At 35.2% G+C, this 27997-nt stretch overlaps 3 protein-coding genes across 6 annotated transcripts; 1 reads left to right on the top strand and 2 right to left on the bottom strand.

The window, feature by feature from the left end:
• Positions 1 to 2: 2 nt before the first annotated feature.
• Positions 3 to 11432, bottom strand: LOC115446412. Of its 3 annotated transcripts, none has more exons than XM_037444947.1 (8): positions 11193 to 11432; positions 7000 to 7143; positions 6361 to 6495; positions 5353 to 5508; positions 4116 to 4289; positions 3676 to 3858; positions 3464 to 3539; positions 3 to 3138 (listed from the first exon to the last, which is right to left on the bottom strand). In XM_037444947.1, the coding sequence occupies exons 2-8, from the start codon at positions 7127 to 7129 to the stop codon at positions 21 to 23; spliced, it is 3972 nt and encodes a 1323-aa protein (XP_037300844.1). In that variant the 5' UTR covers positions 7130 to 7143; positions 11193 to 11432; the 3' UTR covers positions 3 to 20. The 3 variants fall into 3 exon arrangements, with proteins under 3 accessions (XP_037300844.1, XP_030028928.1, XP_030028929.1); XM_030173068.2 differs by lacking the exon at positions 11193 to 11432 and adding an exon at positions 7483 to 7882; XM_030173069.2 differs by lacking the exon at positions 11193 to 11432 and adding an exon at positions 7487 to 7882.
• LOC115446413 lies at positions 7932 to 14075 on the top strand. Its single transcript, XM_030173070.2, has 8 exons — positions 7932 to 8523; positions 9418 to 11064; positions 11427 to 11540; positions 12040 to 12129; positions 12618 to 12653; positions 12952 to 13014; positions 13232 to 13349; positions 13664 to 14075. The coding sequence occupies exons 1-8, from the start codon at positions 8211 to 8213 to the stop codon at positions 13701 to 13703; spliced, it is 2421 nt and encodes an 806-aa protein (XP_030028930.1). The 5' UTR covers positions 7932 to 8210; the 3' UTR covers positions 13704 to 14075.
• A 2-nt stretch (positions 14076 to 14077) lies between these two features.
• LOC115446415 (carcinine transporter) lies at positions 14078 to 26687 on the bottom strand. 2 transcript variants are annotated; one of them, XM_030173071.2, is made up of 13 exons: positions 26434 to 26687; positions 22659 to 22827; positions 22018 to 22234; positions 19666 to 19852; positions 19241 to 19370; positions 18748 to 18876; positions 18165 to 18357; positions 17752 to 17857; positions 17180 to 17427; positions 16493 to 16572; positions 15501 to 15676; positions 15055 to 15224; positions 14078 to 14188 (listed from the first exon to the last, which is right to left on the bottom strand). In XM_030173071.2, the coding sequence occupies exons 2-13, from the start codon at positions 22744 to 22746 to the stop codon at positions 14137 to 14139; spliced, it is 1776 nt and encodes a 591-aa protein (XP_030028931.1). In that variant the 5' UTR covers positions 22747 to 22827; positions 26434 to 26687; the 3' UTR covers positions 14078 to 14136. The 2 variants fall into 2 exon arrangements, with proteins under 2 accessions (XP_030028931.1, XP_037300845.1); XM_037444948.1 differs by lacking the exon at positions 26434 to 26687 and adding an exon at positions 25724 to 26072.
• Positions 26688 to 27997: the final 1310 nt, after the last annotated feature.

The raw sequence follows: 27997 nt of genomic DNA, 5'->3' as shown, positions 1-27997 counted from the left end.
AAACGTCTCTATAAAACAATTTATTGCACACCAGTATTATTCCTTACATTCGAAAATGCTTTCTTAATATTAGTAGGAATCACTTTATAATCGTTTTCCAATTCGTCAATAAAAAATCTAGTTTGATTCATTTTTTTGTCATCTACTTCTTTCTTTGCAGTTCTTTCGGGCCATTCCTGTTTCCTGTTTAGAGTATTTGTGTGTATATGTCCGTGGTATACAACACTAGCGACAGGAACCTCTGGTTTGTTTACAGGAAGAGCATAGGGTTGTTGGTATGCATAAATAAAAGGTATTGCCACATGCGTCCCATTCCCTTCCATGTTTGGCATTATCTGATTAAACGGAGCTGGTATATGTTTAAATGCTCGCATATTTTCAAAATCTTTTATTTTAATGTCATTTTCAATTTTGGGAGTGCTGATTTTATCAGTCAATTTTCGAAGAAAACTTTGTAAGATTTCTGTGTTTTTGTCGATTTTTTTCAAGATTTCATTCGTCATATTCTCATTACGTTCCATTTTGTTGATTATTTGTGTTCTTTCTGTATCTATTTGTGGAGATTCTGTTGTGAATGGAATTATAACAGTAGTTGTAGTTGTAGGCATAGTAGTAGTTGTAATTTCTCTATTGTTGAAATTCATCAGCGTAGCAAGAGCAAGTCTGCTTACTTCTTCTTTGGTCAAACGCATTACTTTAGGTGGATTCGACGGTATTACTACTTCAATTATTTCGTTTTGTTTTGGTTCCTCAAACTCTGATTCATTTTTCATAGATAAGTTTTCTAATCTCTCCTTTTCTTTGTGTAAATGATTTAATTGTTCCTCTATACGATGTTTATGCTGTCTTAATATATGATTCATAGTTTCCTGTTGTCTCCTAAAATTTGTAATTATAGGAGACTGGGTAGTGGTAGTCCTTAAAACCTCATGAGTTTTATTAATTTTGACTATTTTGGATATTTCCGATACATTAACTAATGATGAATACAATAAACCATTTCTGTTGTAACTCTTATTGATACTAGTGTGGATTTCTTTGAATCCAGAGTTTAAGTCGCTGATATTTTTAGGTAAGATTTTTACTGTGACTCGGTAGTTTGTTTTGGCATTTTCTGGCGTTATAGCTTTCACTATTTCTTCCATTTTAGGAGGAGGAACGTTACTTATAGTCGGTGTTGCAACAGTCGTAGTTTTTACCGGAATTTCAATAGGCTGAGGCTCCGGAATTTTGTTAAAATTGTATGGGTTTTCTACTATATCTTCTTCCCTAGATCTGGCTAGGTCCTCCAATAGTATATGAGGATATTTAGACATTAGAGAATTATGTCTTGATCTACCACCAAACACGTTTGTCACCAAAGGTTGCTCCATGGGTTCTTCGTAACCATAGGAGATTTGCGGTGTTGGTTCTAAAAGTGGCATTGGTGCCATGGGTGATATTACATCGTAATGATCTTCTATGACTTTCTCAGGCTCCATTTCCGGGGTTTCGACTTCTCTAACAACTGCTCTGTCAGCTAAAACATTTTCGTCAGATACAACAAAGATTTCATCTGAATGTCTATGTATATTGGGTAAGTCGTCGGTCGCTATTATTCTTACTTTGTCTACTTGCCTTTTACTTCTCTTTTTGTTCAGAAATATTCGCTTGGTAGCCATCGCTTTTGTGTTTAAATAACGATTGAGCTTAATCTTGTTTTTTAAATTTGATATTTTCTGCACATTTATACTTCGTTTCCTTCTTTGTAATAAATTGGCGAGGCCAAATATTTCTGCTGGATTTAATTTTTTTCCAAATATATCTTCGTCGACGACAAAACGTGATGCTCTAGATTTAAAAATACTTCTTAGTGTATTAAGATTATCCAGATTATGACTGTTAGTAAGTTTGTTTGCTTTCGTGGCACCTTTGAATATATCTTCATAATTTTCATAAGGCATAAAATCATTTTCAAATATAACCCTATTATATTCATTGGAATGGTGGTCAGGTTTATTTCTTTGGATCGATCGACGAGAAATCGTGTGTTCATTTTGCTCGTAATCTACTTCATGAATTTCGTTTGGTTTCTCTGTACTGTCGACTTCATTCTCTGGAGTTTGGTCATACTTTTGGTGATATGTTTGTAATATATTCTCGAGCCCTGTAAAAAGTTTCATCGTTTCTGGATCTGGTTGCTCATCAACATATTGATTAAAACCAACTGAAAAACCACTGCCATCAATATCCTTCATAATGAATTTAAGTTTACCTAAATCATAATATGCATTAGGTGTACTGTCTTTTTCAGTAATTTCATTATTTAAAGGTTTTTGTATTCTTTGTGATACCCCATTAATGTTAGCTTTATTATAGTCAACATCTACTTCGCTCATTTCAGCTGAATTTATGGATTTAGTCACAGCTAGAAATCCCGGACCGTAATACTTTCTGTTCCAGGATTGACCGTATTTGTCGCTTACGTATGGCAAAGGTTCTTGTAAAGGTACTGCTTTAGCTATAGGATTTAATTGCCTGTGAATTATAGCATCGTAAGGCAATACATAATTATTTTTTAATGAGGCTACGTTATCCCTAGTCAAAGGATTTTGTATTCGCTTTTTAACGTGTATATGTCTACGTTTCTTCTGCTTATCATTTTTAATGATAACATTCGGTTTTTTATTTTCCTTCTTGTCGGCACCTAAGTGTATGGCTTTCTGTATCTTCTCTACTAAGTTACTAATTAATTTCTTCTTTTTATCACCTTTCATTCCTTTGCCGTCAAAATGGGTTTCGATCTCAACAAATAATTCGTCATCATCCTTTTTCTTTTTGGGCTTTTGTGTAACCTCATCATTTTCGTATCGTATTTTAATATGGCGTTTTAAACGTTTGGTGTTTTTGATTTCTGAGTGATCGTAATTTTTCAAATATTCGTTAATATAATTAGTTTTTGTTTCTGATGTATATCTGCTTAAAAGATCTGCTATTTCATCGTATTTTGGAGTTTCTTTGATTGGTTCAGTGTCTAATTTAGGATTCATTTCTTTATTTTTATTTGTTTGTGTTTCTTCGTCTTCTATTCTAGTGAATTTAATTGATTTTCCGTTGTATACCAATTTCACTAGACCTTTAACGTTTTCTCTTGAATTCCTGTAATTAATGAAAGATGTTACAATAATATGAATATTCGGTCATCGATAAAATTATCTAAAGATTGAACTGTATTCCTTTATTAATCTTTTATTTATCGTCAAGTCCTGATCTTTCTCCGGTCATGTCTGATTTCTGTCTTATCGGACTATGAGAGGTAAGGAACAGAGAGTCCGCCTGTGTTTTTTGCACACATTTGTGCACTATAATATCTCCCGCGTACTAATTGGCTGACCTCCGTTGAGATTTGCCGCCGTGGCCAAAATTCGGCTAGGGGAGATTTATCGTGAAGTATTTCAAAGTGCAAGTAAGTAAAAATACTTACGATTCATTTTCCATTTTGCGTTTCCCATCTATTAAAGAGTTTATGTCTATGACTGTTTTGATTATTATTTTTGGTACTGTAAAAAAAGAAATGTATGATAAATTAACGGAATTACCGGTGGTTTTTTTTTTATCAACAGATACAAAATTAACGGAATCACTTTAAATGCGATGATTGATTGCATCTATTTAAATTAAATAAAATCTACGTACCCTCAGATTTTCTTCTAGTTTCCCCATTTAGTTTGTTACCATGTTCAGTGATATCATCTTGTAGCTTCTTGCAATGTAAAATTTCATCAAACAGTTTCCTTTCGTTATATAAATCTGTTCTTGGATATTTCATATCTTCTGATTTTGGAGGTTCTGCGTTCGTTCTAAATGTCTTTACTGTTTCTAAAATTAAGATTTGTTATGTGTACAGTTTAGGAACCGAGTGGCATCTATGGAAAACTCGTAACACTTGTCTAATAACTAAAAATTTTATACCATTTCCAAGAAAAGTAAAAAAAAAACAAATGTGGGACCGGAATAATTATCTTATTTCATCTTGATAATTATCTTATATCATTTCTACTTAAATTTTGCTTAAGTTAAAACTATTAGAGCAAATCTTTGGTCAGTTTAAAATTAACCCAAAACGTATAAATTACCTTTACTCGCTTTATCAAAATCGGCTGTTAATTTGTGAATTCTATCATACACCTCATTAAAATCCAAATGTCCTCGCAAACCCAGTAGCAGAATCTCGTGCATTGCCGAATGTAGCAAATCCTCTTTATCGTCTGTTCTCAGCTTTATATCTTCTTTTTGGGTTTCTTTCAGTTCTATAAGTTCGAAAAAGAAAGTTTGTTTTACACAACAGAAATACATTTTACACGACTGCCCGTATTCTAATACTGTCCAGAACTAATATAATTGAGCATTAAATGGTAAGTCTCATGTGGTACTTCAATGATCTTAAACACTGTTATTCTTAACATCCATAAAGTGCTTTATAATTCACAGTTATGGATGGTGTTGTTTTGGTTCATGGACGTAGTGGTACCATCAGACAGCCACTTACATTAATATTAAACTTCTCTCTTTTATACGGCCACTGGAAAGTGACCCCACTATACCTGATAGAAAGTAAATGGGTTGCAATAGAATTTCGACGGTCGAGAGATTACCTCTCGTCAGTCGACACAATATGGCGGCCTGTTGAAACCGGATATACACACGTTGTTTTTCGAACGCGACACACTTACGTGCCCCTATGGCGGGTTTTAACACCTTGTGTATAGTGGTCGACATGCGAGCTGATATAAAATATATCCTTCCACCAACAAACTTGTAGATACAGTCAGCCATATAAATAGCTGAACAAATTCCAAACTTCACATCGCTTATGCACTTGTGTGAACCACGTGTCGATACAATTACTATACACCGCCATCTCGTCAACACCACTAGAACTGCGAGATAATCGATGTGTATTGACATAATTGTAGTAATAGAGCACAACTATCACGCTAGATGGCGATAGCTAATTCTGCGTTGCGGCAGCAGAATTTGCGCGCCGCCTTGTATATATACCACCACCGAATAGGAACTGTCGGAGGGGCCGCGGCCGGTCAGGCGCAACATCTGCTTGACTGGAGATTTTCCCCTTCTATAAAGGAACGTAACCTTCTGTTCCTCTTCAGTGACGGGTACCTATACGTCGCTTTAACCAATTTTTCTCTTTATAAAAAAAATAAAAGGAATTTACACAAAGAAAAAAACGTTTCAATCAAGCTTAAAACGTTTATATTTGAAGTTTTGAATTTGTTCATCTAATTATATGTCTAGCGGTACATTTAATAATGTTCTCTTTAATGCACGTGGTGTATGTAGCGTGTACATTACCTTTACTCTTTTCGATGCTCACTCTCTCAGTATTCCTATTTGAAGTGACTTCTGTAGTCTCCTCAGCGTCCAATTGATCCAGCAGCCTCGCTAAACGATGAGTTAGCAAGTTTTTCATTTTGGATTGTTTCATTTGAAGGAGCAGGTTTTGTGTTTCTGCAACATAAGTCTTACATTGTAACGTCGTTGCCATGTATTAATGAATCTCGACAATTCACTTTCCAGATATCCACTGTTAAACATTGAATATAAACTAATTTTCGGATTCTATCGCGGTTTTAGTATTTTATTTTCCCCCGACGTTTCGAAGACTTTGCAGCCTTCATGGTCACGGGGGGGACTGAGGTGTTGTTCATCCGTAAAGTCAAATCCATTGTTAATATTAAACATAATAGCTAAATAAGTAAGCCTCGTCCACGTGCAGAATGTGGGACGACTTTAAGCGAAAAACTTATAAATCCTTCGTGTATAAATAATAACGCACTCGGAATGCTGTTGAAACTGCCCCGATACTGTAATGCATCAGGTATTTTAGAGGCATACGTGGATTGTTTTTACTCTACGATGCGCCGGGTGCGCTGGATGAAAACCAGCATCGAGAGCATTTTAAACATGTTTGCAAATAGGCTAAGCTGAGCCTATTTAAACCGCTGCAGGATGAATACTCCGCTATGAAGTCAAGAGTGGACACATTATCCTCAATTTCCTTCAGCGTTCCCTTCTACTTCTTCAGCCTATATATTCACCCAATGCTGAATGTAGGCCTCTTGCAATGCCAGGATGTTCTGTTCAGTCCTCATTCAGTTTCGTCCCGCCACCGTTGCCTTACTTACATAAATATGCCCGTACTATGATTTACTAAACCAAATGAGTCTGTTACTAATAATAATAAATAGAGATTAGGAATGATTATGACAAGTAGCGTGACGTCATTGGATCACACTCATTACAGTCGTCTGTCTCGCCTCTGAGCTCTGTTTTGGATAATGTATGAGTGATTTAATTTACCCGAAGATCTTTTTGTTCTGTAACTGTAGTCCATATCGTAATTTATTTCTGTATTATCGTATTTGTCTGTAGTGCCGTCCTTAGAAGTTATTATTTGTACTGGCTTGATAGTTGTATGTAGTTTTGGAATTTTATCTGCAAATATGTAAATTTATGACAGAAATATTATTTGATATCGTAACTAATACTTAATTGAAAAACATTAAAAGAACAAAGTGAGAATTTGCATTTGAAGTTAGTACTAAAAATGTTCTCTTCCCAATACGGAAGGTGGAGATTAACATACAACTGTGACGTCATTAATTTCCTCGTCTAATTCAATCTGGATAGTGCGAAAACCCTTTATTTATTCTCACAGGCTTTCAGAGACTTTCCCGCCCTCACACCTACCACTACAACTCCTGTAAGCCAGGATCAGTAGTGGCACGCATTTTATAGCACCGAGCAGTGAAGCTCGGCGAGTCTCATGGAAAACTAATTTGTCACTATCCCGCAACGAAATTAATCAAACAGAAATATAGGGAGGAGTTGGAAATGTTAATTGTCCATTTCCCTCCATAACAAAGTGGGAGAAAATAATGAACTAAGGAGGCGTTTTAACCTCAAGGATACTTTACTCTCACAGGCTTATAGTCTTACCTTTCTTGACCCGCATCAAGCCATCAATGTCAATGAAGACATCGGTAATGACGAGGCAGAAGGCGACGGCGATCGCCAGCAGCGACAAACATAGCACGCGGTAGAAAGCATCGCCCGAGCATCGCGACATGGGTGAAGTTACAGCTATAATGATAGTAAATAAAGTTTACTTTACCGTGGCAAACTTAAACACTACCGTGGGGGTTTCTTTTGTACGTTACTGTAGCTACACTTGAGTAGGCAGGTACCGCTGAATAGCAAAATTATAGTTGTGTTTTCCCGTTTCAAGAATATTGAATATCGTGGATAAGGTCACTTGAACGTTTAGATTCATATAAATATCCCGTAGGAGAAATGTATTTTCCAATATAAATAACAGAGATAACAATCTCCGTCACATAATCTCTACTTTGGTGTACGAAAATCAACAAACAGTCGTTAATATTACTAAGAATTTATCTTAGGTATAAAGTAGGTACGTACATACCTCCCTCAAGCTAAAACCAAGTAAAAACTGAAAAACCCGCCATTTCCTAAACATGGCGTTTTACTATTTTTACCTTAAAAACAAATCCTCGTTAGTGTGTAAAAATACAAAAATAAGTCGATATTGTAAACAATAACATCGATGTTTTGACTGGAGTGCGTAAACATTGGTTTAGAGAGGTGATTACGTCGATATATAGTAGCACGATAAAATTAATTTGTGTAACCGATGGATTTCTTACTTAAAGTCTCATGAATATTCATTGTTAGTTTTTTATGCCTTTTATAGCTACGACGAAATTACACATTTAATAATTGTTATAATAAAAATATATAAAAATATATAACATATTCAATATAAAACATTTTTCGGTACCTATATAATGAACTGATGTACTTTATGATGAGTGATCATGAATTATGATGAAGAATGCGAATAAATAACTTGCTTAATGGTAATCGCTTTGAACTTGGCAATATCGCAAGTGCATAATTCCTATTTAGACGAGCTGCAATGATTTTCAACCTAAATTAAAATATTGTTAACACAATGCTTTTAATTAAAATATATAAAAAACTATCGATATCACCCTATCGACCCCAACACATCACTAAAGCCACAAAACGGAGTTTACAAATAAACCTAAACCCTATCAGATTACAATTGTAGCACATCCCAAATTCCATTCATTCGATCGCATTGACATGCGGTATCGACTTCAGTGATGTACTCACCAATAATACTGTTATTTGTTATAAAAATCCATACAAATTTGGCAAACTACTTAGAAGCCGAAGCAAACTTCCTAAAACCTAAATTGGAACGAAACAACATAGTAAATAAAGGAGTTTGGATGAAGAATAAATTGAGAGATAGTACATTCGAGAAGCCGACTGCTGGAGACTTTATATTCAGACCAAATTCAGCGGATGTCGACAATATATTGCAAAATAATTTCGATGCATTTGGTGAGAATTTTTTGCAGGACGCTCCGTTTCTTTCGAGCTATGTTGAACGGGCGAAGAGGGCAGTTAACCGTGAGTAAATATATTCATATTTATCATCTTAATCGTCTTAATATTTCTTCTTCCCGCATCGTATTCCTTAATATTTTGTTGTGGCTTCCCTTCTGTATCATTTTCTCGGGCTTTCTCTATCTGTTTCTGTCTCCGAAGGTGTGGAGGGCGCTGTAAACTGTACAGCTAAGAGCGGTGCGTATCTGGTCAGACCAAGGCATTGGCGCAGGCCAATGGCTGCAGAGCCACGAGGCTTTATCCCATCTACTTTGCCCGTCATGATGAGCTTCACGAGGTTGTCGTCTTCTTTTCTTGCATTTTCTTAAAATTTCTACCGACAGTTAATAATGTGATAACGGATATTTGGTACAGAGTAGAGTCGGTATATGAACACCGATGAATAATACCAATTGCTCAAAGACCAATACCATTTCAGCCCTAAATTATGAACATTGAATAATTCAAGCGAATTGCTCATATGTTTAGTAATCAATTTTAATATTTTTAAAGTATTATTAAGTCAGTCAAATATTCCTTATATTTGTTATTATATGTAAGTATTTATTGAGGAATTAAAATGTGTCGTGTGAATTTTAAAATGGTGAATATTCAAAAATGGGTCAATTTGGTTAACCTAAAAGTATATTACATAAATGTGTCAAATGACAGTAGAATCACATCAAACTCAATTTAGTTTTTAGGATTTGTTATTGAAGTTATTTATTAAACTTGTCTGGCGGGCTTCTTATTAGATTAACTCCTTTTAATATTTATTCGCATTTGAATAAACAAAAAATGAATGAAGTTTTTCAGTATTCGCTTCTGATCCTGAACCTTTAGGAGTAATGGGCGTAGCTCTTGGCCCAGAATCATATAGCTCATGAACCTCGCAATGACAAACTTAATTCTTTACAGATATACGAAAACGCCATCCCAGAAAGAGTATGAAGAAATGTAGAAACAAAAAGAATTGCAAAAATAACTTGAGTGACGATTCAGATATTAAAAATTCCTTAATTTCAGATCCAAAACCCACTTCTGTATTTAATGATTATCCTTATGAAGTTGCTATTTTATTAAATAGTAAATTGAAGACTGGAAACAAAAGCAAAAACTATATAATAAGTAGCAAAAACGAAACTTCTAACAAAACAATGACAATTAAAAATATTGATGACGTAGTTAAAATAGCCGAAGAAAAATTAAAACTTGATTTAAATGAAACCAAAAACAATACTAGCAATCCCAAAAGAAACACTAAATTCGATTATGAAACAGAAGATTATAAAAATTTTGTGATTTTAGACGATTATAATAAGACTAGAACTATTGAAAGTGATAAACAACGAAGTATTTTTGATAAAGATGACAAAGCTTGGCATCAAAACGTTCCCCTGACTGGAATAGACAATATGTATAAAGTTATACCTAAACAAAAACAAACTAAGCCCATTAACGAAAGAGGTTTGATCAAAGTTATATCTATGCTTACGAAAACGTTTAAAAAAATAATGAAACAGCACAATGAAATAAAAGCCATTCATGAGCAATTACAAAGTATAAATGATGATTTCCTAAAAAATATTGTTACCGTTACAAATAAATTTCAAGATTTCGATAACAAATACAATTATTTAATAAAATCTAACGAAAACCTGAAGATTATTGAACAGAATTTACTTGAAAGGGAAGAACGTTTTAAAATCAGACAAAAAGAAATGATGAATAATCTAATCGAATTTGAAAATCAGCAGAAAAAGTTTTTAATGCAACAGAAACAGTTTTATTCGGTCCAAAAATTCATGCTGGGTCAAAATGAAAAAATTAACATTAAACAAAATTTAATAGCAAAGACTCAAAGCGAGATTTCACACAGACAAAATAACTTCGCGAGGATATTAAAGAAAGCTAAACAGATAGTAGACATTAAAATGGGTTCTCAAAAAGTGTCTACGAATGTAAAATATAATTATTCAAATGTTGTTGATCAAGTTACGCATACTACGACAATACCTGATGTAACGGAATCAGTAAAGATCAATTTGTTTGCAATCCCAACCACAAACAAAATAGAAAATCAAGACGACATGATCATTAAGGAAAAAGATGATCAAGCCATTGACGATTTGGTTTACAAATTCTATTTCAACAACACATTTATTGATAATGTTATGAGAAATAAAATTTTTAATACCTTTACACCACAAAGCCGAGAAGTTGGGATCAATATGAAGAATAAAAGGGATGAAATGACAACTCTTTTAATACCAGTTAAAAAAGTTAATTTAACGTCTATTTCACCTCTTAAAAGAAATAAAAGATGGATTAGTCGTAGAATGAGAAATACAAAAAGGAAAAATCATATTAAGTCAGGAGTAAAAGATACAGTTAAGAAACAAGAAATTAAAAAGAATACTCAAAACACCATTAATGAAGATAAAATAAAGATAGATCCATTTTTGACAATGGCTATGAGTTTTTGCAACCAAATCGGGCAAAATGGTAACCAGCAAATCCTAGGATGGTGTGTTGAAAAGGCCTTACGTAGACTTCGGTATATGGGTTAGTGTTAAATTCTGTTTTATGCGATTGAATAACGAGTCTAGCATTTCGTTCCCCTGATAAAAAAAGTGTCCCGATTGCCAACAACACTATCTTGAACTAATAAATATTACAACTTTGAGACTTACAAGTCGCATGACATCGCTGGATGCAGGCCGCTTTCAATAGGTCGATCTGGAACCTTTAGGGGAGGCCCATGTTTAGCAGTGGAAGTCCTGCGGCTGATGATGATGATGATGACGGCACTTCACGGGTTATATAATTAGCTCACTGCTGGACACGAATTCCGCTTATCTTCGCAAACCATACAGGTTTAATATTTTGTGATTAACAAAATAATTGATGTAATTCCATTTTTTCAGATACAAAAATGTTTGAAATTCCTCCAAATATTATAGTAAATAAAGAAAAAGAAGTAAACATGAACAAAACAGAGGAAGCGAAAATACAGTTAAATATTGTGACAGAAACAACAGGTATATTTATGTGAATTTTAATCTATATATATATAAAAGAAAGTGGTGTTAGTTACACTATTTATGACTCAAGAACGAATGAATTGATTTGGCTGAAAATTGGTGGAGAGGTAGATTAGAACCAGGAGACGGACATAGGATACTTTTTATGCCGTTCCCACGGGAACGGGACGTGACGTAAGACGTGGTATAAGAAAGCAAAATTTGGTATGGAGATAGTATTAGACCCTGGAAAGGTTATAGGCTACTATCCCGGGAAAATATATAGTGGGTCTTTTATCCCGGAAAACTCCTGCATGCGGGCGAAGCCGCGAGCAAAATCTAGTTATATAATATAATTTACTTTATTAAATAAATGAAGACTCACTAAAAGTACCGCAATGTTCAAAAATGCAAAGGGGATCTAAAATTTGAGCTCAATCCCTAGTAGTTCAACATACCCAAGACATATATGGCTTATAGTATAGCGAAAACTAATATTATTATTTTTCTATAACAGTACCAACAACTTTAAAGATGGACCAGACATCGCAAGTCCCTCCAAAAACACACGTAACCAAAGATATCCAAAACGCCATGTTCTTTCCGGGTAAGTTTAGTGTCATAATTTTTAACACATTCTCCTGCCCTTATAAGATTAAAATTTCGGGTCGGGGCATGAAACTTTACAAGCATCTTGTAGGAACGATTTGACTTGGCTTTTATGACTATCGCCTACTTGACGTCAACCACCTCTGGAAATCAATTCCCAAGTATATCGTGGCCTGGTTTTATAAGACAAAGACTAGGATCTTGCTGTCTGCAGATAGGTGTTGCCCCTAGATCTAAGAAATGGTCATAATTCATACCTACCCCTTTTTAATAAGAAAAAAAATTGTTTTCTTTCGTTCCGTCGCTAATTTGAAGCCATCTATAATTCTATAATACAAATTAGGACGAGCAGCTTTCTCATCTGCAAAGTCACGGTAACAATAATTACTTCGAAAAGTGCTTAGTGGCCACTAGCGTAAAAACAACAATCTTAAATAAAATCATAGAATTTCCTCTCAGTCATAATTATAAAAAATTAACTTGCAGATAACGATGAACTGGAAACGAACCTGAAGGAATACGGTGAGTTTAATGACTGTGTTTTCAGATATTATAATCTTTTTTGGAAATATAAATAAAATAAATTACAGTCGAATTGAGACCCTCCTCTTTTTACGAAGTCGGTTAAAAAGAAGTTGCAGGCTTTGGCGATAATAACGGCCTATCAGACCGGACGACTAATTATTTACTATATTATTATAATAATTATTTTCGATGCTGATACTTAATCGCTTAGTAGTTTCGACACACAAAAATGTTAACGGAATATGTAAATATAAGGTTATAATTTTAATTTCTCTTTTATTGTTGATTGTTTAAGACCTCAAGCCTGACACAGAAGGCAACGTTTATTATGATGGAAGTCTACACGCTAGTGATTTTGGTATGTATTCCTTTTCAAAACTCGTATCAAAGTTTCGTTGATCCAGGTTGGATATGTCCATGCTGGGACCAAAATACAACCTATCCTGATTGCTGGCTATATGTAGCTGCCCCTAATAAAGCATTAGCTATTATCTTTCTATGTATTAAATAACAATATAAAATATGTAAATTACTTACATCGGCGTCTGTTTACTTCAATTTTTGTGTTTTCACAGTGGGTCCAGACACGGGGAGCATATCTGATATTATGCCAGGATTGGACAGCAATTCCAAGGTGGACGTGGATCCTGTCGCCTTCGACCTTGACGCCAGGAGACGGGCATTCGTTCAAAGGTTTGTAGCTCTAATATTTATTTATAATTTACTTAGTAGGCTTCTCGTATGCGAGATTTAGATAAGTAAAATATGTTATGGAAACCAAAAATACTTTTGTCGACTCCTATCATGATAAATGCAATTTCTCCGACTAAAGAAATACTTTATATCTTTAAACCTTCCGAAAAAATCACTTATAATAGTCAAAACCTTTCCAAAAGCCGTTGCGTGGTTAAGAAGTTAGCGGAGGTACAGAGAGACGTGAATCGCGACTTTTATTATATTTTTTTTACATATTAAACAGTAAAGTAATTCCATAATTTTATTTTCAGGTTGAACGCAAATATATTAAAAAGGATGAATTTAGGCTAACAATGAAATAAGGTATTCGTAATTGTAAATAGAACAACAATTTCTTATTGAGGTAATGTAATAAGATAATTTTGTTTATAAAATTAGTGTTCTATGTAAAGTTTGTAAAGCAATATTGTTAGAATCAGAATCAGTTTTGTTTAAAAAAACTACGATTCATTTTATGTATCTATATGTTAGAAAATGTTAATAAAATAAACAAAGATGTCGCCAACTAACCGGTCGGTACTAAACGCAATAAATACCAGAACATTGTTGTTCATTGTTTTTCGTACCGATTATCTATCATATTGCTCAGTGATTTATAAGAAACCTGTAGGTTAGAAATAACCGTCGTAATAATGTTATACTTAACAATATAATAAGGAAAAATAATCATTTTCGATGTTTTATTCATGAAAAAGTCACAATCATGATTATCACATATTTACGTTTAAAAACGTTGTTCTACTTTCTCAGTTATATTTGTCTGTGACTCCTTTTTCCTGAAAAGAAAAAATATACATTAAAAATAATGTTTTACATTAATTACACATTTTTATTTTCAGCGCCTATTCTACTTTATAATAAACTATACTTGCTTTTGAGACACAATTAGAAGCATTTTTAGCAAATTATTCCCAATTTGGCAGGTCTGAATTACTAACGCTCACGCGACAGGAATAATGCCTTTGTCTCATAAAACTAACTAATCAGACGACAGCACTCTTTAAGATGCTTGTCTTGCCAAAACGGCGCGCTAACTAATTTATAAATTACTAATTTATAAATAACATATAGAAAAAATAATCATTAGCAGTCTTCCTTCGGAACTTGTTTTAGCGTTAAGTGTGGTTAAGAATTGCTTAAATAGCTGTCAAAGTAGCTTATTAAGAGGCAAGATGGCGGGTTTTGATGTACAGCTGATCGAGTAAATTTATGATTTAACAAAGCATAATTTTGCAATTTTTTATAAATTGTATAAGCCTGCATATTTCTACAACATATTATTAACTTAACTTTGATTGTTTAATTTTTTTTATAATTTGGATATTATATTATTCATTTCACAATAAAAGGCCATTTGAAATGTTGATTCCGTGCATCTCCTCCTAAATTACTCATCATTTTAATTTGCAACCAACACTATTAAACAGACAATTTATTAAGGAATATTTTGGTAGTTTAAAATTTGAGAAAGACCTAAAATTGACTTTATTTAATAAATGATACGTCAATCTTTACATATTCCCGCCGTAACTTGTGCACCGAAAATGTATGGAACGGAGCTCATGGCCATTTGCTTAAAGGAGGGTTTTAATAAGCTTGACTTATCCCATAAATATAACTAGAAAATAAAAAAAACAATTACATGCAGCAAGGAAAGTCCCAGAATTTCTGCTCTATCCCATACTGCTCGCCATCTTGGATGGTTTGCGGCATCTCCTTCCCCATGGACTCTGGTAGGAACAGGCACAACACCCCACCGAAGATGCCCAGCACGCCCAGAATCAGCAGTGGTATTTCTCGTGCTATTACAGCCTGTTAAAAAGCAAGAAATAAACTATAATATGATATAAATTATAAAATATTTCAAATTCAGGCAACTCAGGTATTTTTCGAAATGAAAATCTCACACTTCTTTTAGTTAGATCAATTGTGCATAGTAATTATGTTATGAAAACAAAATACTGACGTCCTGACATTATTTTTGTTTCTTGTCTTGTAAAAGCTAGTGTTAACGCGCCGCGCCACCTAAATCTTTATTACTTTAGACAGAATTTGTATTAAAAAATCATAAAAATATACCACACTTACCATATACACTATATAGGGTACCAGGATGGTGGCCACGTATCCGCTGATATGCACCAGCGCCAGACCCTGAGCCCTGACCACGGTGGGGAACAGCTCAGCCGCGTACTGCATGCCGATGTTGAACGATATGTTCACCGCGAACCGGCCGACGATGGCTAGAGAGGCTGATGGGATTCCTGAAAAATAATTTTACAATTATCATCCAATTTTTTATCCCGCTCTAATGTGGAGAAGCCCTAGGTTTTTACGGATGTTGGAGAACGAATTATTATAATCAAAGTCCGACTGTGCAGCAGGGCCTAATTTATATTTTTTATGAGTGTAGGCCACTTTTTTTCCACCGCCCCATGTAGGTATGTTTAAGTATGTATGTAGGTTTCTAAAATACTTCATAATTTTCCTTTTGTTTGTATTATGGAAGGTACTAAAGTTAAATGAACGAATGATTAATTAAATCGAGCATTCTCTGAAATCTGCCGCCCCTAAGAGGCTGCCGCCCATATGCCGCAGCCTGTTTACAAATCCGGGACGGCTGTGCAGGATGCCATTTTTGTTAAAATATTTAAGCCCTATGTTAATCTAGGACTCTGTTTAGTCCTGTGCTAAATAAATAATAAAATCTAAACGTATACAGCTAATTTGTACGTGACGATATTTTTTACACGTGCACATTAATATGCCCCACAGCACATCATGGTAAGTTGAGAGGGGTCCAATAGACTGTACATTGACGAGAGATGTTGCCTCTCTGTAGTCAGCAATTATGCCGGCCTGTTGGGACTAAATATACAAAGGCTGATACCGGAATGCGACACCCTTACGTGGGTCACTATGGCGGGTTTAAACACCTTGTGTACGGTTGTCGCTATCCGGGCGGATGTAAAATATATCTTACCACAAGCAAAATACATACAAAACAGCGTGATGTCCTTACGAATATTCCAATAAGTATCTAGACAAACATCCATATTAATAATAAGTAGAATAATTACCTATCGCCACAGTGGTGGCCAGTAGACTGAATAATCCACTCAAGACCATTGATCCAAACGCCAACCATCTTCGGCCGAGGCTGCAAACAAGGACAAACATATTATATCTACATAGACATAAAAAAAATGCCTAAAACTGTGCTCAAAGCAGTAGAGTAACGCCACAGACATGTGTAATACGAATTCTATGGTTTACTTCTGTATGGCTCACGAGGATTCCGCAATTTTTGACATTATTATTGAACTACGATATTTGCCGCGATAGTTGAAACTGTGAAAAGATCAGCCTTCTATTGCGGTTACTATATTAAAATCCTTTTAAAATCGTACTACTAGAGACAGACCAATAAATACCCTGTAATTACGGAAGATTTTTTTTATTTCTTTAAATGACAAGAGCTTGCCTTTCACCTGATGGTAAGCGATACGACCGTCCATAAACAGTAGAAACACCATCCAACAACTTGAATTACAAAGTATGGTTTGGTGTTCCACTGCGCTCGCCATCCTAAGACATGAGATGTTAAGTCCAGTAGTTACACTGGCTACAATGTCCTTCAAACCGGAACACAACAGAAACTTCATACTGCTGCTTGGCGGCAGAAATGGACATTGCCTTGGTACCTACCCAGGCGGACTATCACATATGAGAGAACTACATGACCTATAAATATATTACAAACTTACATATCCAAAGTCAAGGTAAGCAGCAAGTCAGCAGGGAACTCTGTGGCCGTCGCGACTGTGAAAGTTACGAACATGTCCAGGCCCAGCGAGGCGACATTCCTGACGTGCCCGTCGAACACCATCGCGATCGACATCCAGATCACCACCATGAGGATGCTGTGCCGCCGCAAACGAGGGGTTTTGAACAGATCTAACACGCTATAGTTTTTGTTCTCTTGCTCTGCTTTCGCCATTTCTATTGCTGTCTCCTGGGAAGAGATATTTATTGTGAAAACATATATATTTATCATCTGTTACAAGTGACATCAGACATTAATTTACAAATATTAGCTTTTGTTATGTATTTTCACATTTTGTTACTAGCAGTGGTGAATATGGCGATGGGTTCGCCGGATATTACATCATGGGACAGAATACATCGCGAAAAGTAAATGCCCATCTGATATCTCTGCCTACCAGTTTGAGGATAAAGGCTTGATGTTTTTAGAAAGACAACACATTTGGTTACCCTGGTCTGGTATCAAACCCGATACTTAACGGTTATAAGTAGATAAATGAAAAATATAACTTACCCGGAACTCCTGTAATATTTCTTCAGGTATCTTGTTTCCGTTAACCTTAGCGCATCTCAACATGATTTTGATAGCTTCCTCTGTTCTGCCTTGTGAAATCAACCATCTGAAAATAAGAAATATAGTTAGAAGGTCTTATTAGGTATTTGAAAGCATGCTCAAGGCGTCCTGTTGCCAATTGCATGTAATTTTTTTTGAATAGATAATTGTACTGACTTTTAACTGTCAACAAATAAAAGGATGCGTTATCGATCAGCTTGCCCACTAGCACCCTCACACTGATTTCCTGTAAGAGAATGATTTGGGTGGCATCCATATCCATGTTTATTATTTAGAGTATACAATCATGTTTAATATTTTGCCTTAAAGTGGTCGATACAACCGACCAAGTACAAGAATAAATTCTAACAAACCTAGCGCTCTCCGGCACGATACACGGGGTGAAAATGGCCAGGATGAGCGGCGCGCTGATGATCATGGTGTAGACCTTCCAATCGGCCACGGCCAGCGCGATCCACGGCAGCAGGCACGCCGCGAACGTGAAATACACCGCGATCGACATGTTTGCCACGAACGTGCGCCATTTCAGACCCACGTACTCCACCACTGAGAAAATATGTTGCCATTAGTGTGCCTAATTTCAACTAAAATCTTCCAAAGGTTTCGGCGTTTACTTCGAATATGCAAACATTTTCACAAACATTCGCATTACTAACGTGAAATTAGGCAGAGATTAAATAAACCTCCTTTTTTATTTAATTTCTCAGAGCTTTCGCCATGATACAGTTGGTAGAACACGCTTAGAATAGCGACATACCTCCGCAACTGTAGCTACTCTAAGTTTTCCTCTCGTGGTTTCTACCGCATGAAGTAATTTCGGGAAAGAAATAGCAATCTTATTACTTTAAAATTGACTGTTCTTCAGGGGCCTTTCCAAACAATACTTGAGATAATATTTTGTGAATTTAAGAGATAAGCATCGGTCTTTAATCTTACCAACAATATACATGATGAGGAAGCAGTTGTCATACGCCAGACCAACGACGAACCGGCACAGACAGAACGACCAGAACGAGTTGCTGAACACCGTGCCTACGCCACCAGCGAACCCTGCTAGGTTAGTTCCTGGGAAATAAAAACAATGTTAGCTAGAAGAACTTGTTAAAGATTATAAAAACAAAGTGTGAGTCAGATTTGCATACCCAAAGACTCCTATTTAAAAAAAAAATTAAACTGTTTTAAGATTAAGCTTTAATATTATCCGGCATATTAACACTATATATTCTGAGAAGAATTTCAGTAGGCTACATATTCGTTTAAAAGATAGTGTGCCATTAATCAATAATTATTAATAAGTGTAGCAACTTAGTTAAAGCGACTGTCCGTTTAACTAATACTAGTAATTGTTAAAACGAGGAATAAGCATTCTTCCTGCAATATTGTGATATTGTAATGTGAAGTATTGTACAGTTTTTGATAAAACACGTACCAACTAAAGCTGGTACTCTTCCGTATTTGTCAGCTACCCAGCCAAAGATGAGACCACCAACGATTGCCCCGCAGAAGAAGATAGACTGCGCAGTCGCTGGATAGTTATCTCTGTCGCACACCCAGCCTTGCTGTAACATAAGGTTATTGAAATAGAATATAAGTTCGCGCATTTTTGAAGAGGTTAAAAGACCCGTATTTACTTACTTCACTCTTCGTAGAGTGGCAGAATGGGTCATTACCACATAATAGATAGTTTATTTCAATGTCAGTAAAACACGTGTGTTTACTGTTTAGGGTGTACAAACTAGTAAAGGTCTTTATAATAGTGTGTTGAAACTGAGAATCGAATTTGTAACCTTGCAGTTCACAGCCAGCTAGGCCAATAAGTCCCATTTATTTTATACTATTAAAAAGTATTATTACCTGTGTAGCAATAGTTTCATAAGGCACATCGGTGAAATTGAACTCCCATTGGCCGACACACTTTTTTGTCGGCCATTTTGTGTCCGGCACTCGGACGCCATCTTGAATTATTTTTTTCCAATCCACATCATATACCACGCATCTCTCGAATGTTCCATCATCTGCCAAGGGTATGGAAAGGCTTCGTCTGAAAATAAAATAAGTGTTATTGAATTCTGTCAAATATAATTTTATAAAGTTAGTTTGATATTTCATTTTCGTCACATGGAGGTAGAGTATCTTATCGTGAGACATTAGAATTAGCTCTAGGAATCTTGGATGAAGTTGGGTCTCTATCTACGCTCTAAGATAAAAGGCGTAACATAACCTTACATCACCATGAATAAATTTGTTCTATTGTTAACTTTTATGGTCTTGCAGTTATTTGATGATAAAAATAATGACCTTGAGCGGTGCATACTTGGTAGTAACGCTAATAGCTACGGGAAACCTCAGTTACCCGTGTTTTTTTCCTCAACACCTAAGATAACATTAATGAGCAAATATTTTTTGATCTATAATTTAAAAAGGAAATATAATTTTTACCTATATGACAAGTACTTGTCGGCTCTTTAGATAATTACAGAGTTAGGTCACAAATTAAAAATTATTTAATCCAAAATTATGCTTCCTGTAATTATTTAAAATAAATATAATATGATTATAATATTATACCTATTAATAAAAATATACAATGCGTAAAATGATTTGATTTTCTAATGAACTTACTAGCCGTGGAATTAGATTAAATTTGTTGAGATATACTTATCTATATATATAAAAATGAATTGCTGTTCGTTAGTCTCGCTAAAACTCGAGAACGGCTGAACGGATTTATCTTATCTAGGTCTTGAATTATTCGTGGAGGTCTAGGGAAGGTTTAAAAGGTGAGAAAAATTCGAATAATTGCCGGGAAAATCCTCAAAACAGCATTTTTCTATTTCCCATACAAACGTTTTCTAACTAATACGTAGAGTCAATTTGAGCTTTATTGCTATTGTATAAAGTTCACTGTTGTCTAAGCAATGTAGGTGTGTTCCTAACATCAAAGCAGTGTGCGTTGGAGCACAGATTATAATAATGTAATGTCGCGTTCTGAAACTCAACAAAAGTGATATCGCGGACCCGACTAAATTGAACAGTCACAAAATTCAATATATCATTAGTTATTATTTGGTTGGCTTCACGATATTATTTCTTTTGTTTTACTTTAAAATGCATGTTTTCGTTATGGACAATTTTTGAGCTACTTTTGCATATCTATACTTATAATAAATCTGTAGAGAGGTCAATTCTGTACATGAAATATATTTCCAAAATAACTGGGGGTGATTAGGGATCGATACTGATGCCAAAAATGCAATTAGTAAAATTTTTGTCTGTCTGTCTGTATAACCGTTATAGAAACAAAAACTACTCGACGGATTTTAACTTAACTTGGTACAATTATTTTTCATACTCCTGAGCTGGTTATAGTATACTTTTCATCACGCTACAATTAATAGGAGCATAGCAGTGATGGAAAATGTTGGGAAAACGGGAGAAGTTACTCCATTTTTTAAGCTTCCGTCATTTCGTGTGCAACCTTAATGGTTAAAAGTTCCTTCGATTTCACCAGGATCCCATCATCAGACCCTGACCGGACAATCGGACCACCTGCATACCACCATAAATTAAAAAAAACATCCCGACAAATTGAGCACCTTCTCCATTTTTGAAACCCGAAATCCACGCGGGCGAAGCTGCGGGCGGAAGCTAGTCATTTAATAAAAATAACACCTAAAATAAATCCTTCCTTATTTCATATAAGTATAAATAACCAGTGGCAAAGGGTCCATATTAACCGATTACTGTAGCTATCCCTTTTTGTATAATTTATGTAGAAACAAATTATCATCAGTACGATTGGCAGACAGCATTCATGCACATTAGTACCTATATGTTGTGTCAGATTCTCTCTCGGATTACCTTTCGCCACTGTTAGTTACTTAATGCTCAAAGAAGCAAAGCAGCGTAATTTCAAAAGAATAGTTTGTACATTGAAGGTATTCTAAGACAATACTACAACGTAGTTAATCATTATACTATAGAAATAAATGTAATCATCTGCTACAAAAAAAATAATTAAAAATGACTGGGCATGATAGTTAACATCTTAATTTATGTCTCATGGTGTGAAGTGTAAAGCAGTGCTACGTAGTGATTTTAAATTCATAGTTTTGTATGGTGTTGCTACTGTTTCTGGACGGCCTTACAGCTTACGATCAGGACGAGCGACATGCTCGTCTTAGTCTATTACAATAAAATACTTACCGTTCCTCAATAGTAAGGTTGGCCAGTTCCGGAACGTGACACCAGTGCTCCGAAGGTACTATCGCCATGAATATCTGACCGAAGTAGACGAACGCGAAGAAGAACGCGTACGGTATCATGAGGAGGAAGAGGAGCCGTTGGTACCAGCCGAAGTGGCCCATATACGGGAACATGTCGTCCAGGTCCTTGAGGCGGTGGTGGTGGTGGACGCCATTATCTGCAAGTATAATGATGGTATAGGAGAGTATAAGGAGGTAGCTGGCCGCTTCCAATGGGGTGATCTGGAAATCTTTGGAATGATGGTTAGGAATTATATCAAGGATTCTAATCCGTTATAAGCTATGTAGGACGCCTGGTGATTGAACATGGACCAATTAGAATAGAGTTTGACACAGTTTGTTCTAATTGGTTAATTTTTGACATCAGACCGTGGTAATGCTATAATCTTTGAAGAATAAGATCTAATTTGTGCATTGGCAGTTCTAAGATCTAGGAGAGAATGTGAAATTGTTACTCTACAGTACAAATCTGTACATACACACAAGTTTCTTTAAAACAATTCTACTGTAAATTCTAAAGTAAAATAAAATATTTAATAGGTCAAGTATAAACCCTCGCACTTGACCGAGAATATAACTTACTTTTGGCTACTTCTTGCATTTCCAAATCAGTATGGGACCCGGGGGGCTGCAGCCCCGGGCCCTGCACACTATTCTCACGTGATACCATTTTGGAAAAGGGTTTGTTCCTTAAAAGACACTTTTTCCGACGTGATTTCTGATTACGGAAACTTTAAGCGGGAAGTTGCGCCTGTAACAAACAATTAAGCATAATTATTACGAGTATTTGCATTTTTTTGTTAATTTAAACGAGACGAACAAGTAAATTTTTTCATAATAAAAGCTACAACATTGAATTTCGAAGTATTCAGTTATATTTGTCTGTACCGACGCCCAATAATTATCAATATCCTTTGAACCAGAAAAAAAAGTACTTATAGGTATTGTATATTGCCTGGTTCAAACAACTAGCCCACAAGCGCGAAATTCGGTGCGACTACACCGTTTTTTACCCCCACCATATACAAATACAGAAATCCGCTGCCAAAACTGTGGTCGTATCTTTCAGGCGAGAATCGGTCTGATAAGTCACCAGCGTAGGTATATATTGTACCTGGCATTTTCTATGAACGCTACTTAATAATCTCACTTAGATGGTAATTGCCAAAGAATGACATTGACTGGAAGACATAGTCAGGATTTACATACATAACATCACGCATTTACCCGAAGGGGTATGCAGAGGCGCAACTAGGGCACCCACATTTCGCCGAGTGTGTTCCGTCCCATGATGTGATAGGGGGCGAGCCTATCGCCATATCGGGCACAAATTGCGACTCCGGGCTGATACTGAGCAGAAAAACCCAAATATCACTTTGCCCGACCCAGGATTCGAACCCAGGACCTCAGAGCGCTATTGTACCGGACATGCAATACAACTACGCCACCGAGGCAGGATTTACCGTATATAATAATTTATAACAACGTACGTTGTTAAATTTGTGGATTTCCTTATCTCTAAATTACGCAGGTCATTCGTCATACACGTTATAATCGCACGGATTGCTGCACATGTTTATATTTTTTATGGCCGCTAAATTATCGTCTAGATATACTTTCGCAATGAAATGTACGGGAACTATCCTTACAAATTATAAAACTTAGTCCCCCGCCGCCCCGCCTCTGTCTGAACACAATAAACTTAAAAACTACCGAACAGATTTCGATTTTAGTGTGAAGATAATATGAGACCATGGGGCAGGCATAGGTTACTTTTATCCCTAGAAAAACTCTTTCATGTAAGCTGCGAGCAAAAGCTGTTATATAACTATGCGGCGTATCCGAACGCCACTCGTTATGTCTATGGACAAAAGCTTCTAGACGGGAGTAGGTATTGTCTATGACAAGGGGACTTCTACACGGAACACACAGTGGAGCGCGTATCTCTAAGTAAACAAGTGTATAATAAAAGCCTACTACAAGAAGACTGAGTTATTATTATCGTCAGACTCAATACAGTACACGCAAGAAAACCCACATCCAGCGAACCCAAAACTACTTGAATAAAATTAGATCAAACCCTTGTAGCGTGTATAGCCTGATTTGTTTCGCTTTGGAACATTGACTCATTGATAGTACATTAGCAATTAACTACTGTTAAAAGTGTTATTGGTGGCCGTGCGCCTCCTAGCGTCTGTCGCTCTCGGTGGCAGAGCGCTTAGCAACAGTGACCGTAATTATCATTATTATAGCATAAATCCTATGTACTCATTCAGTAATCGTGCTCAGATGAGAGATAAAATAGATATCATATTTTATTACTCGCGATTTAATGCACGTCTCTTTTAATTTGTTTGGAGAACAATATACAAAACACACATATTAATAATATAATATAATTAAAATAAATAGTTATTTGACTACATTCCTCTCATTATTTTATTTAATTATGAAGAAGGTATGTTAAAAGATGCGCATACGCATGGAAAACGAAAGAATCGTGGATAGTACAGACCCTTATAGAAAGAATTGGGGAATGGTTCTAAATTAACTATTCTTATTTAAAACTTTAATTAAATTCTCTATTTCTAACTTTTTCGAGGAGCTATAAATTACTGTGTATTTTTTTGTCGAATTAATATTAATATATTTTAATTGCTACCTACGATGTAGAGGAAATGTACCGTGGAAAACAGTTTTTTCGTAACGAGCCAAATCGTTGTTTTATGTTTAAAATAAAGACAGGAAATCATCAGAGTAGAACTCTCAAAATTGACCGTAAAAAAACAGTACAAATCTATAGTCATTTATGTCCACCAGCCGCACGATCGTTTTATCTTTTTACTTTTTGCCAGTGTACAAATCTACATTTGAGAGCCCGTTAAGAACATTCATTTAATTCTTTATATTATGACCTGAAGTTAAATGCAGTCCATCATTATTAGCAACATAGCCAGTCAGTACACTCGTGATAGTTTGCAGTAGATGCCACGTTGTACTAACGTGTTTGCAGTTATCAATTAAACTATAACCTCAAGTAATTGTTGTAATAATATCGGCCCTGTGATATCCCACAGCTGGGCATGAGACTCTTTGGTAGAGCAAATGCGGCGTAGTGCAGATTCATAGACTATGAAAAACTGTTAAAACTCCTTTTAATTTCTTTCTGAGTACAAACAAGTTATAAATGCTTAATAAAAAAAACAAACTTCGAAAGAAGTAAAGGTAATGCCCGAGGATCTACGAATATACTCCCAACTAATGGCCGTTTCTTTCCCATTACTAATAGTTTATTGTATTAAGGTATTTAAATATCTAATACTTTAATTTGTGTGCGATAAATTTAGTCGTAATACTAGGTGGAAAGGCGATTTACATATCAAATACCGGAACCTCCAACCATCAATCCCCGTCACCCTATGGGAAACACAACGTATGTATAACATAAGTTATATTAATGTGAAATAAATACAATTTGTGTAAACATAAAAAGAAATATACTAGGTAGAAAATGTGTATATTCGATGAATATTTGTTGACAATTGCCTAGAAACAACGACTTAAAGTTATATATTTAGATGTGTTAATCAGTTCAAGGCAATGAATGAAAATTATAAATAGACAATCAGTTATACCAAAGTACCCACCATTTTATTATGACCTCTGATGCTGTCCTTATTATAATAATTATTACTGAAAGAGAGAAAGGTAAAAGGTCTCTGGCGATAGGACACAATACCAGAGAAACTTATTGATCGGTTAAAGATGTCTACCACCATGATGTCACTGTTACGTCACACGTGACGTCAAATTGTTATTTTAGTTATGCGGTCCGGCCGTATCGACCATGCTCTAACTAAAAGTGATTATTAATGTGTTTAACTGAATTTCGGTCTTGAATGATTTTACGCGTGTTTTTGAAGTTTGAATGGCAATGAATGTAGCTAGTTATTGGAAATTAATTGAATGAATTACTTAAAACATATTATTACGGATTACATTGGAATATATATCTTATGTAGTGGCTATAGAGTATAGAGTTTATTACTATATTTAAACCGATAAAAATTAAAAATAACTTCTGTCATCGGCGGCCCTTTCCATACCTCTACTGCTTTGGTCAAAACAAAAATACGATTCGTATTCTGGGTGGGTGCTACCGCTATATTTTTATTCGCGTTGTGTTACGCCATTGTGAATATTGACTGGATAATATGGAACTTAACCTCAAATGTGACAAACACCGGACAATGTGATAACATTACATTATCACCAGTTTACTCATTTAAAATTTAAAGTTCTATGATAATGTCGTGTCTATTAGAAATAACGTAGTGATTGAGTTATTAAAACTTACCCCGGTTTTCCTTATTTTCCACCAAAGACGCTTGTGACGGAACTACGAAATAATTGAGACGCGTAGACGGCTGTCGTCCACGAGTGGTAGATTTTGAATGAATGGCATGGTGTTACGTCGATGGATGCTTTATAAAACTAAATGTTGACATAATTCGGTTTGTTTTAGAATTATGTAGGTTTCACTAGTTATTGCGGTGTTTATTCGGTTTGTCTTAATGATAAGATATAAATAGTTTTACGGTATTTGCAACTACACTGGGCCGGTCGTCTCCAGTGACTCTTAAAATGATTACACTTCCTTCTTTCCATAATCATTATTTGATTTATACTGTTTTACCGCTTTTTTCATTACGTCAAATTATTTGAAAATCAACAATTAAAACAGTAAATAGGTTAGTTAGGCTTTATTCATGAACACTATAATCAGACGATTAAAGTTAGATACAGCCTATTCCTTGAAAATTCGGTGTACAGAATTTAGTTCGTAAATAGTTACGTACTAAATGCTAAATAAAAACCTTTAAATAGACCCTTAAGGTTATGTAACTTTAAGGTTCTATTTTAAATTTCTCGGGGACCCTGTTCAAATATTTTTTATAAGTCCACTGTCTACAAAGCTAAAAAGTAAAGCAAAGTTTTGTAGTCTAACACTAGACAAAAAAGACTAATGTATCTGTAAATATGTCATATGTAATGTTTATTTAAAGCTGTTTATGGTTTTTTTTTAACACAATATGCGATCTTTTAGGTTCAATAAGGCGTCATACAGATGCAGTCAACTTGTAGCTTCAGACACACGACACAAAATGGCGGCAACGAGCTGTCAAATTAATCTAATGAAAATTAACAGTTTACTAAATTATACTAGTTTGAACTGATCTTTAAAAATATTACTGTCGTTATTTTAATTGGATGTTTGAAGATGGGTTTCGCTTACCCTTCATTAAAGTGGGATAACGTTACTACATTTCGGAGACAAGAAACGATAACTGAATACCTATGCATCAAATTACGGCGCGTACAGCCGTTGCTTCGTGAAGAAACAATAATGTTTCGCACATTGGTAACTAATAAAGATAATACGACACTAATATAGTATTTCTGTACTAATATAGTAGCCCTATTCACTCGAGAAAATAAGTTGTTTGAATTTCTATTTTACAGAATTAGTAACAGAATCGTATCTGAGTCAAATTATTTGTTTCTTATATTAAACTGTACCGTTCAAGGCAAAAAGCGACAACCTGCAGTTACTATTGGATATACGTATAAATAATTTGTGTACAGTCACAGAAAGGGCAAAGGTGTTGAATAGTAGAATCATTACGTCCTAAAAATGCGAAAATAGCTCTGTGTCCCTATAATGATTTAAAAAAGTTAGTTTTCATGTCTGTGAATCTGTTTTGCTTTCAAGGTCAACCATTAAACCGATTTTGATGAAATTTTGTAGGGAATAAACTTGGATCCTAAGAAAGGACATATATTAGCCTTTTTAAATTAGCATGCGATGCTGTGAGCTAACACTAGTATAATAAATTAGTATTCCGTTAATTTGGTTTTGT

This window comes from Manduca sexta, chromosome 28 (assembly GCF_014839805.1).
Source record: "Manduca sexta isolate Smith_Timp_Sample1 chromosome 28, JHU_Msex_v1.0, whole genome shotgun sequence".
Classification (NCBI taxonomy): domain Eukaryota; kingdom Metazoa; phylum Arthropoda; class Insecta; order Lepidoptera; family Sphingidae; genus Manduca; species Manduca sexta.
Note: the sequence above shows the minus strand (reverse complement) of the source record. Positions and strands in the feature narration are given on the sequence as shown.

Excerpts from the sequence above, each read along its gene's own strand:
- LOC115446415 (XM_030173071.2), bottom strand. The coding sequence starts at position 22,746 with ATGGTATCACGTGAGAATAGTGTGCAGGGCCCGGGGCTGCAGCCCCCC. Across the intron at positions 22,235-22,658 it reads AATGCAAGAAGTAGCCAAAA|ATAATGGCGTCCACCACCAC; the intron begins GTAAGTTATATT and ends TTATACTTGCAG. Across the intron at positions 18,358-18,747 it reads CCTCATCATGTATATTGTTG|TGGTGGAGTACGTGGGTCTG; the intron begins GTAAGATTAAAG and ends ATATTTTCTCAG.
- LOC115446413 (XM_030173070.2), top strand. The coding sequence starts at position 8,211 with ATGTACTCACCAATAATACTGTTATTTGTTATAAAAATCCATACAAAT. Across the intron at positions 11,541-12,039 it reads TATTGTGACAGAAACAACAG|TACCAACAACTTTAAAGATG; the intron begins GTATATTTATGT and ends TTTCTATAACAG. Across the intron at positions 12,654-12,951 it reads AACGAACCTGAAGGAATACG|ACCTCAAGCCTGACACAGAA; the intron begins GTGAGTTTAATG and ends TGATTGTTTAAG.
- LOC115446412 (XM_030173068.2), bottom strand. The coding sequence starts at position 7,540 with ATGTTTAGGAAATGGCGGGTTTTTCAGTTTTTACTTGGTTTTAGCTTG. Across the intron at positions 4,290-5,352 it reads GAGCATCGAAAAGAGTAAAG|AACTGAAAGAAACCCAAAAA; the intron begins GTAATGTACACG and ends TCGAACTTATAG. Across the intron at positions 3,139-3,463 it reads CGCAAAATGGAAAATGAATC|GAATTCAAGAGAAAACGTTA; the intron begins GTAAGTATTTTT and ends CATTAATTACAG.